This window comes from Serinus canaria, chromosome 13 (assembly GCF_022539315.1).
Source record: "Serinus canaria isolate serCan28SL12 chromosome 13, serCan2020, whole genome shotgun sequence".
In the NCBI taxonomy this organism is placed as follows: Eukaryota; Metazoa; Chordata; class Aves; order Passeriformes; family Fringillidae; genus Serinus; species Serinus canaria.
In genome coordinates this window covers 17,607,657-17,618,805 of record NC_066327.1, presented here as the reverse complement: position 1 = coordinate 17,618,805, position 11,149 = coordinate 17,607,657, and the positions used below count along the sequence as shown (strand labels likewise).

At 57.4% G+C, this 11,149-nt stretch overlaps 1 protein-coding gene across 1 annotated transcript in view; it reads right to left on the bottom strand.

Annotated features, from left to right (window-relative positions):
• Positions 1 to 432: 432 nt before the first annotated feature.
• The window catches only part of KCTD16 (potassium channel tetramerization domain containing 16), a 49,897-nt gene continuing 39,180 nt past the window's right edge, over positions 433 to 11,149 (bottom strand). The window contains exon 2 of the mRNA XM_018915617.3: positions 433 to 991. Coding sequence (XP_018771162.1) covers positions 540 to 991 — 452 coding nt within the window. The 3' untranslated portion in view covers positions 433 to 539. The remainder of the gene's footprint in view (positions 992 to 11,149) is intronic.

The following is an 11,149-nucleotide window of genomic DNA, read 5'->3' as shown; positions in this document are numbered from 1 at the left end:
CTAAAAAAATGCTCTTTTCTGAGAAAGTGCAGTTATAAGGAAAGAGCCAGAAAATCTTTAAGCAATATATATTGATATATATATACATATATATATACACAGATATATATATACACACATATATATATGCACATATATAAATACACATGCTTAAACTGCCGGGGCAGAGCTGGGCTCTGTGCTGTGCTCCTCCCTGCAGGCTCCCAGCAGCTGCAGAGGGCACCGAGCCCTCCCACCCGCCCTGCCTGCTCCGGGCTGCTCCAGCGTCCCTTGGGCAGGCCTGGCTGTGCCCTTAAGGTTTTCAGCTCGTGTAAGACTCCGAGTTTACAAACAAAAGTGTTTGTCATTGTGCTTCCAGGACTGCAAAAAGATCCTTCCCCTACAACTAGAAATGTTAAGGTGAAATAGGCAAGTTAGGCAGTACTAGAGATGGATTTTGGTTTTGGCGACCTAACAAATAGTCATTATTGGAAATTACGTTTGTATCTCTCGGGCTCTGGCTCTAAGGTGGCAAGGTCGTGCACTCTGCCCACCCACCCCTAAAGGTGGTACTTCCGCAGCAGTTCCGATTGCCAGGGGTGCTTCCTCTCGGGAAACCTGTCTGGGATTTTGATCTTGAGGAAATCCTGGATGCACTTTTCCAGCTCTTCCTCAATGGAGAGCTTCTCCTTCACCGCTTTCTTCTTGCTGGAGTTGGACTCGCGGGAGCCGGAGGTGAGAGTCCGGAGCAGGTCGCTCTTCCTGCGGATCTCGGACTGCTGCAGCAGCTGCACTGGGCCCTTCTTGGCCGGCCGGTCCAGAGTCTGGATGTTGGGCTGGCGTGTGACGGGCCCGCAGATGACGGTCTCCTGGGGGGAGCTGGCCTCGGACTGGCTGTCACAGCTTGACGTGGACAGCTCATTGCAGGACGTGCCGCTCTCGCCCTCCTTGTCGCCCTTGCCGTTCTTGCAGCAGCAGTCGCAGTGGGACGAGGACCAGCGGGAGGGCTCTCCTGCAGGGGGACAGAGAGCCCGGGGTTACGGCAGCTCCAGACCCCCCCACACCCCAGGACAGGCTGCTGAGCCCCCCTGGGCCGGCAGGGCAGCCAGGCCACAGGAACCCTCGCAGGGACCTCCCCTGGACATCAGCACACAGAGCTGGCACAGCTCTCCCAGGACCAGCAGCAGATCCACATTAACCTGAAGCTCCCCACGACCAGCAGTAGATCCCCTTACCCTGGAGCTCTCCAGGACCAGCAGAGATCCCCTTAGCCTGCAGCTCCTACCCACCCCACTGCCATGTGCTGTTCAACATCCAACATGGGCTGGAGCCTCTGCAGAGATCCTCAGGGAGGAACCACCACAGGAGTGTCCGACTGAACAACCATGGCCAGAGCCCCCTGACTTCTGCAGACACTCTTTCTGCTCTGAGGCTCCAGGGCCACAGTGCCGGCTGGGGCAGCCAGCACTGCCAGTCTCTGTCCTGGCAGGCATCACCCCCCCAGCATCACCCCCTTCCCTCCCTCAGCGAGGCTTGGGCAGAGGGCAGAGAGCCCTTGGGGACAGCGGGTCCTTCCCTGGCAGAGCCCAGCAGGGAAGCCCAGGACAGTGACAATTCCCCATCCTGCAGTGCAGGGCTGAGGCTCTGCTCTCCAGCTGGAGCCCTGCCCAGCCGCAGCAGTCCGTGACCAGGGCAGAGCTGGCAGCGGGCACAGCGGCTCCGTGCCCACGGCAGCACAGCCAGCAGGGACACAGAGGTCATGGGGAGCATCCATCCTCCCTGGCAGGGAGAGCCCCTGCCAGCCCTGCCAGCCCTGCCCAGCCCCTGCCAGCCCCCGGACCATGGGAGGCACCAGCAGCTTTGCAGCCCTGCTCTGACTGTGACAGGGAGCCACAGCTGTCCCCAGTGTCACCCCCAGGCCTGAGGGTCCCTCCCAGGGGCACAGGGGCTGCAGGAACAGCAGAGAACGAGGCTGGTCTCTGCAGCTCTGCCCTGGGCTGGCAGCAGTGACAGGGACACAAGGTGGCAGAGGCACACGGTGACAGGTCACAGCTGCACCAGGGCTCCTGTGGGGCCACCTGGGGAAATGTCCTCACACCATGGACTCAGGTGACTTTTTGCTGCTCTGCCCCAGCTCCAGAGCCCCATGGAAAAATGGGGAAAAGGAAAGACAAAGAGCAATAGGCGTTGGTGCCAACTGAGAGCCCCCGAGGCCGGGGAGCAGAGCCTGGGGAAGGGGCTGTGACACTGGGAGCCCCACTGGCACTGTCTGCCTCTCCTGTGCCTCCATCCTTACCCAGCCAGGAGCACAGAGCACACCGTTTACAGGAACAGGCAGAAAACCAGAAGTCAGGAAGCCTCCTCTCCTCCCTCCTCCTCCTTGTCAATGATGAAGGAGTCTCTCAGTCTGGGAGCTGCAGGGCCACTCTCACTTACAGACTCACTTCAAAGCTGCCCTGTGTCTTGTCTGAAAACAGTCAATAATGGCTAAACTGAAACTTTTATCCATTTCTTGGCTTGGACAAAGGCATTATGAGCTGAGCCCCTGTAAAACCGTGACCCACGTGCTCTGAGAACACTTCCAGGAGCTGACCAGGTTTCTCCAGGCTGGCTTTGAGCGCTCCCAGGGCTGGGGCAGGGCTGGGACAGGCACAGTTCCCAGGGATGGGACAGGCACAGCTCCCAGGGCTGGGGCAGGCACAGCTCCCAGGGATGGGACAGGCACAGCTCCCGGGGGCTGTGGGACAGGGCTGGGGCAGGCACAGCTCCCGGGGTTTGGGCAGGGCTGGGACAGGCACAGCTCCCGGGGGCTGTGGGGCAGGAGAGGGGATGGAGCCGAGGTGGCAGCCGGGGCACAGGGACCCACCAGCTGCCGTCAGGCACAGCTACAGTACAGCCTTCATTAGCACAAAACAAGGCTTTTATAAGTCAATTAAGACCTATTAGATGCTAATTTCTCTTAATGAATATTCACCAGCAGCGGGCACAGCACGGGTGTGCCAGGAGACAGGAAGGATTTGCCCCAGTACCAGCTCCGTTGCTGCCCCAGGTGCTCTGGCAGGGGTGGGAGCTCACGGGGCTGGGCTGGCTCAGCCGGAGCCTCTGCTGCCCACCGGAACGGTGTGCCCGGAGTGCCAGGGCCGGGCAGTGCCCGCTGCAGCAGCACACCCCTGCCCTCGGGGCTCTCGGGGGGCAGCCGGGGCCGAGGGGGTGGAGGAGCCGTCCCTGTGCCCCGCAGGGCTGGGCAGTGCCCGGGCTGGGCCAGGAGGGGCTGAGCCCATCCCGGCGCGGCCGCGGCAGCAGAGGAGCAGCGGCTGCCTCAGCCTCAGCTCCCGTTAATTAATGTCTAAATGCTTTGAGATTCTTAGATAAAAGTGGCTAATTAATTCTGGCCTGGCTTTCCTGCTTTCCTCCCTGATCTCAGCACATTTCTCTCCCAGTGCCCTAATTATAATAATTGTTATTAGAAGCTTCTGAAGCAGCAGCAAAGCCTCTGATGTATAATTGACACACAAGCCAGCAGCCACCCAGTTTTCCCCTTCTCCTCTCCCTCCTTCCCAAGCAGGCTGCAAGGAGGGAATGGGAAATCCCTGTGCAGGAGGACAGATGCTGTGAGAGAGCTGGGGAGGAGCTGGGGTGGAAACCAGACTGACAAAAGCCCTGAGAGATAGGCAGGGACTGCCCTAGCTCACACACTGATCAGGGCTTCAGCTGGGAGATGCTGAGCCTGGGATGAAGAGCCCAGCACAGACAGTCGTGGGGGCACAGGGCAGGGCCCCCTCCCCATCCCATCCCCTCCCACCCCTGCCCATCCCACCCCATCCCACCCCATCCCATCCCTCTGCCCCCCAGCTGGCAATGCCACCCCGAGGGCAGCAGGCCTGCAGGAACACTCAGGGGTCTGAGGGTGCCCCAGGGCTCTGTGCCCAGAAATACAAGGTTGTCCCATTTCAGAACAAACGTTACAAATTCCCCTTCTCCAGGAAATCTCAAAGTTTTCGTTTTTACTCCTCTTGAGTTTGGACTGAAGTTCAGCTCTGGGAGGGTGCTCGGTGGGCTGGGACGGAGCTCTCCTGCAGCTCTGCCCTTGCAGGCCCCTTCCCACAGTAACGTCCCTTTTGTGCAGTCTCTGCAGCTGGCACAGCCCTTTCTCCTGAGGTTTGTGGGCAGGCTGGGGATGGTGTCAGGCTGGGAAGGGACACTGTCCCCAGGCAACAGCTCAGACACATCTGGTGCCTGTCTTTGAGGCAGACAGGGATATTTTCTGTGTCCAGATGCTCATTTACCTCCACGTGTGTGGCTGCACCAACCTCCCAGCTTGTGATCATCACTTGAGCCATTTTCCTACTGTTCTCAATCCACTCTGGTCCATTTATGTTGTCCTCTCACCTTTTATTCCTTTCCCTGCTCCTTCTGCTCTAGGGCTTTGTTGTGGGTTTGATTTATTTCTGTTTCACGCTCCTTTTCTCCTTCCTGTCCCATGACTTTCACCCCTGCTCTGGGCTTTGCTGCCTCCTCCTCCCTTTCTGTGCTCTGCTGGGGCTGATGGCAGCAGCTGATCCCCGTTTGAGTGATAAATGCCCACGTGCCCAGGTGGGCAGGGCTGGCAGGGGAGCAGCCCCTGTCACCCCCGTGCCCCAGGAGCCCTGTCACGCTGTGCCTCCAGCCCTGGCCCCTCTGTGCCCCTCTCACCCCCAGGGATGCAGTGCTGGAGCTCTCAGGCACAGCCCCGTGGTGCAGGGGGTCGCTCCAAGCTGGATGTGCCCCGGGGCTGAGGACAGGGTGGCACTGGTGCGGTGCCAGTTTGGTGTGGAGCGGGCACTGGGGCGTGCCCAGCGCCTCTGGGGCTGCATCCATGTGGGCATTGAGGGACTGATGAGAGCCCGAGCTCTAACTGGTGTTTGAATAAACACATTCTGACTCAGTACTGGGGCTGGATTTATCGGCAGAAAATGCCCAGGGAAAGCTGGGGAATGCTGACAAACCCCAGCACTGCCAGCTCCAGGATCTGTCCCGGGCACCCCGGGCTCTTTTGCTTTGATTTGCTCTTAGGAAGAAGCATCTGCAGGGATATTTCAGTGGGAGACAATCCCGGGAAGGAGCTGGCAGTGACTCCGTTGGTTTGAGCCCTCCCATGTGTTCAGAGGCAGCAGAGAGTGGGGGAGAGGGAGTAGGGACAGGAGGGAACTGGGGAGAAAGGGATCCAAGGAAGGAAGGGAACAGGCAGAGCCTGGGGCTGTTCCTGCCCCCTCAAGAAGCTCACACCACTTTTTACCCTTCTGGGGGCAGTTGGGGACACCTGGATGCTGCCATCTGATTTGAATTCCATTGAAATTTAAATTAAAATTTAAAATTTCTAGTTCAAAGTGTTTTCCATTTAAATATTCTGAACTTGCCAGCCCAATGTAAACCCCAGACTTGTTCCCTGGTCTGTCTTGCTCGGGCACAGTCGTTTCAGCCAATGCCCAGCAGCACACACACTTCCATCAGGAGCCTCCCAGCACACTGACATTCCACCAGCACTCCTGCAATCTTCCCTAAAGCACTTGAATCTGGAAGTGAACTGCTGTAAGGGTATCAAATTTGTTTGAAAATAAAAATAAGTTCCCCAAATGGTGAAGAAAAAGAGACCTGGTGTTAAAATACCAGAAGGCATATTAAATAAGCCAAAATATTTATATAGGAATCTTCTCAAAGTAACATGTGATGAAGTTAAAATTTGGAGAGGAGGGAGCAGCCTGGAGAGTGAGCAGCAGGATGGGGAGGCACAGGCAGTGCGGGGAGCAGCTGCTGCTCATGTCTGGGAGCTGTGGGCACCCCAGGCCTTCCAGACTGCTCCTCCGTGGTCACTTCATCCCCTGGCTGTGCAGGGAACATTCTGGACTCTGCTGGTGCCCCCGAGCTGGCCATCCTTGCACAGCCAAGCCTCTCCTGGGAGCAGTAGCTGAAGGAATGACTCAGTGCTGCTGGCTCCCTTGCTCGGTGCTCCCCTTCCCCAGGACTCCGAGCAGAAACAATATTTGGCCACAGGACTGAGGCGTTTCAGTCTATTTTCCTCTGGGAAATGCTGCTGGTATGAAAACCTGGCACTTCAGTTTTCCTCTGCCCACAGCATTTGCTCTTTCTGTTCTGCCAAACAGCTCCAGCTTGGGTGAGTTTGGAGCACAGAGAACTCACAGCTGCCACTATTTGCATCTTCCTTCCTGCAGTTCTGCCTTGCCTCCTCAATTTAAGACTTTTCTGAGTATTTTTTGATTCATCAATGCCATATTAACCCAGTACCTTAACACAGCCTTTCCTTTTGCTCTCTGTTACTTTCAATTTGTGCTCAAGACCTTGACAGTGGAGTTTGGTGGAAAGCCACCAGTCTGGGCTAAGGAGCAGGGGCTGTCCTTGTCCTCCCTGGAGGGCCCCTGGAGTGACCCCTGGCCCTGCAGTGGCACACACAGAGCCCTCAGCTCGGGCACAGAGCAACAGCCCCAACCCAGGGAGCGACCAGGATCGTGGATTGAGCCTCTCACTAAGGGAGATGCTGCAGCCATGCACTAATTAAAGTGCATGGCTGCAGCATGTGCTCCAGGTGGGAGCACAGTGCTCTGAAGGATCAGCAAAGAGCTGCCCTGACCCTGGCCCAGCTCTGGAGCTTTGCAGAAGGGCAGGGTGAGGGCAGAGTCAGCACAGCCCTGACCAGCCCGGCCATGGCACTTCCAGGGCTGGGAGCCCACAGCCTCCCTGCAGTACAGGGATATTTCCATGCCTGGGTGGAGCCCCCAGCTCTCATTAAATGAGCCCCATTTTGGACTCCTGCTTTAATTAGCAAAGCCAGAGTGTTTATTGCTCCTGCTTCTCGAAGACCTGTGGGAGAAACTGCTGACAGATGGCTGTGGTAATGTGGGAGCCAGAATTCTTGAATTTTTGGAAATTAGAGCTCGTGAACTCAAAAATGCTCTGGAGATCCGAAGCTATCGTGTCAGCCTATGTTGTTCCAATTAATTGCAATCAATCGCTAATTGAGAGCTATTTTAAGACTTGTCATTACTCTGAACATAATGGAGAATAAATTGCATGTTCCCCTTTACCCCCACCACAAATGACACCAGTGCAAGGAAAGCTCAGGAAGCAGAGGGAGAAGGAGGAACAGGAGCCGGGTTCCTGATTCCCTCCTGTCACTGGCAGGTGCCATGGCACAGCAGCTCTGGGTTCAAGGGGCAAGGGATGAGGGCTGGCACGGGGGGCACAGGAGTGCCTGGGCTCCCCCTGCCACACTCAGCAAGGTGGCAGCTCTGACAGCGCTCTGCTTGAATGAGCTGGAGCTCGGTGCTCTCCAGGGTCCCTTCCTAGCCAAGCTCTCTGATTCATGCCAGCCCTGGGAACGGGAAGCTGTGCTTGGAATGGGTTTGCTGGGGGCAGCACCTTGGTTTGGCTCTACAGGGCCAAAAACCCTAACAGAGCTACTCTGAAGTGAGAGTGAAATAACCTAAATAACTGCTCAGAGCAGCTGGGGTGTGCTGCAGAGCTGGGGCAGGCAGCCCCTGCAGGGACAGAGCTTGGGGACAGCCAGGCTGTCACTCACTGTCACCCTGGCAAGGGCTAGTCCCTCATGGCAGGGAGGGAAATCCCCAGGCTGAGAGATAACCAGCTCCTAAATGAGGAGTTTCTGCTGGCAGCCAGCTAGTAGGGCAGTTTTTAATCCAGCTGCAGTCCTGCTGTCTTCTTATGACATTTTATTTTGGATACAGTTGGAACAAACCCAGCTCTCCTTTTAACAGGCCCGAGTTTCACTTTTTTCCCCTGATGATTTAATGCCTTACTCTCTTCCCTTTCATCTCCCACCTGGTCCTCATCTCCACTACAGATAAATCTGAGTCTCCTTGGTCCTGCTGGTGGCCTCTGGTGCCACCACCACATGGAGAAATTCACCCCTTTCACCTCTCCTTTGTTCTGCTCTTGCAGTCGCTCCAGTTTCTCCTCTCTCATCTTTTACTCCCAGTATCAAGTGATCTGCTATTCTTGGAGCATCCTCCCATTGTCCCTTTGTCTCTGCTCCAGTACTGTTCCCAAAAGTCACCCTTGCAGGAGCTGCTCTCAGGGCTCCTTGGCCAGCTCTCCCAGGCTCTGCAGTCCCCTTCTCCTCAGGGCTGCAGCTCCCTGTCCCTGCCTTGCCAGTCCCTTCCCGTCCCACAGCTGGGGTTACCACACTACCAGTCAATAACTGAGCTGTATAGCAGGGCTATCAATCCATAATTAACCTTTATAGCAGGCAGCCAGCTGTTAAACACACAACTGAAGTGACTGCTGAAAAAGGCTGCTGGTGGGAGGAGCTGAATTTAAAGCAAATATTGCTAAAGGTGGGTGAATGCAGCCCTGCCGCTCCCCCTGGCAGCTCAGGGGTGGCTGGGCAGACTCCCAGGGAGGAGGGGATCCACTGCCAGGCCGGGCTGTCTGCAGGGAGAGGAGCCCCCAGGAGGGGTCTGCAGGGAGAGGAGCCCCAGGAGGGGTCTGCAGGGAGAGGAGCCCCCAGGAGGGGTCTGCAGGGAGAGGAGCCCCCAGGAGGGGTCTGCAGGGAGAGGAGCCCCCAGGAGGGGTCTGCAGGGAGAGGAGCCCCCAGGAGGGGTCTGCAGGGAGAGGAGCCCCAGGAGGGGTCTGCAGCTCCCCCGTTCCTGGCACACCCACCCAGCTGGCACAGCTCAGTGCCCATGCTGGATGCCACGTGAAGGGTGGCAGAGGGGCACAGCAGCTCTTCCAGGTCTGCCAGGAGTAGCCCAGGCCTGGAAGGAGTCTGTCCCACATGGGCTGGCCAAAGGCACGTGTGAAGCACCAGGGTCTCACCTGCCCGGGTGGCAGGAGAGCCTGCAGCCCTCAGCCCACCATGAGCTGTTTTTCTTCCCTGCCTCGTTCAGCCCCGTGCTGGCAGTGCCCCGGGGCTGGCTGGCAGCGGCAGAGCCAGCAGGAGCAGCTGCCTCTGGCTGGCACAGTGACATGATGTATGTCCCTATTACAGCGGGACACGGAGCGTGGCTGCTGCACCTGGGCACAGGGACAGGGGCAAGGGCAGCAGAGTGGCCAGGAACGGCTCTGCTCAGACACCCAGCTGGAGAGGATGCTCGTGAAAACAATGACTTTGGAAATTACCTCCCTCTTTCGTGCTTAAAGCCATTACTGATCTCCTCATTCGAGGTTGCTGTGAGGGGAGCATCGGCCTCCTCCCCAGACAGTGAGGGATGGGAGGAGGGAAAATGGCCCCGGGGTGTCCCAGGGGAGGTTCAGGTTGCATTGCCAGGGAGAATTTCTGTACTGAAAGACTGGTTAAGCATTGGAACAGGCTGTCCAGGGAAGTGCTGGAGTCCCCATCCCTGGAAGTGTCCCAGACCAGGTTGGATGGGGCTTGGAGCAACCTGGAATAGTGGAAGGTGTCCCTGCCCATGGCAGGGGTGGGAACAAGTTGATATTTAAGGACCCTTCCAACCCGTGCTGGGGTTCTGTGGTTCTGCAGGCAGGGCTGGCCCAGCAGTGCCCAGCAGTGACACAGGGCATTCCCAGTTATTTATCCCCTGGGATGACAGTGGCATTTCCAGCCACAGGCACTGACAAACAGCTCGGGCCTGGCTGCCTCCCCTCAGCCCCAAACCAGCTGCATTTTCCTGATCCCCTCCTGAGGACGAGCCTGTGCTGGCAGAGGCAGCAGAGGGTGCTGCTGTGGGGCAGCAGTGCCAGCCTGGAGCAGCAGGGACACGGGGACAGTGGCCTGTGCCCCTTCCTGGGCTGCCCGTGCCCAGCCACTGCTCCTGCCCCTGCTCCTTCTCCTTCTCCTGTCCCTGCCAGAGAACCAGGGAGGGCTGAGGGCCAGAGGAGCTGCTGCTGATGGATTCCCTGGAGCACAATCACGGGCAGGGCTGCTGCTGCTGGCAGGGGAAGGGAGGGATGCTCTGAGCCCTCTGTGGGAGCACAGGTGGAGCTGGGCTCTGCCTCAGGAAGGGAGGGATGCTCCGGGCCCTTGGAGCTCCGCAGGTGGAGCTGGGCTCTGTGTCAGAGCTCAGCTCCAGGGCTGGCACTTTTCTGGGACTATCAGATATCCCTTTCCGCAGGGGCACAGGCTCAGTTTTTATGAGCTATTTAAGACACCCTCTCTGGAAGTTTTCTTATTTTTTCCCTGTCTGAAGCTCATAAACTGGGCTTCTGCTCTGCAGAGATAAATTTGATTTATGTGAGAAACATTCCCAGGCACAGTGGGCTTTGCCTTAAACCCCATATCTCGCTGTTCAGTGCTGCTCTGGCTTAGCTTGGTTTATTTGCTATCCTCTAAGTGGTGAATTGAACTTTCAGAAATGAATGGTTTGGTTTATCTGATTTAGCATCTTGAGCAGAGCACTTTTGCATCAAATAAATGCAGGCAGTGGGAGACCCTCCAGACACTTCTTTATTCCAAACATTTTCACCGCCGGTTTCAAGACCAATTAAGTTCCCTGTGCCTGGGCCATCCTAAATGCTCTGGGATCAGGAGATTTTCCCTTCTGTGGAGGGTTTGAGGGGATGGGGAGGGTGCTGAGCTGGGGCAGGGGCAGCACCAGGGCGCTGGGCAGGGACCCAAGGGCCCCCAGCTCCCTGAGCTCCCCTCGTGCAGCATCACCCAAAAGCACCCGGCTCCTTCTGCCTGTGCAAGGGCTGGGAAGGATAAAAGCAGAGGGCAGGCGAGGCTGAGGTGCCCCATTGCTTCTGCATTCACCCAGGGATGCAGGGAGGATGGGCAGCCCCTGAATGTGGAACAGGGCTGGGCATTCCCAGCCTCAGGGATTCTGGGACTTGAGAATGGGCGGTCATTACAGAAGGTGGGTTCATGTCCAACACCACCCAGGAATCAGCTGAGCCATGGCCAGGCCCTGCCCCATCCCTCAGACAGACAGACAGACAGACAGACAGACAGACAGACAGACAGGCAGCTCCACGGGGGCTGTGCTGGGTTAGGGAAGCAGAGCGTTCAGCTGCTCTAATCACACCCCTTGCTTCGGACATCTCCTTCCCCCTTCCCTCCTGCACCTCCTGGGCCCTTTTGCCATCAAATCAGCTACAGAAATGGAGCCGTTTGGTCAGGGAAGGAGCTTGTAAGGAGTGGGGCAGCCCCGGGGCACGAGGAAGCCCAGAGCCTAGGCAGGTCCTTCAGCCCGTGTCCTGA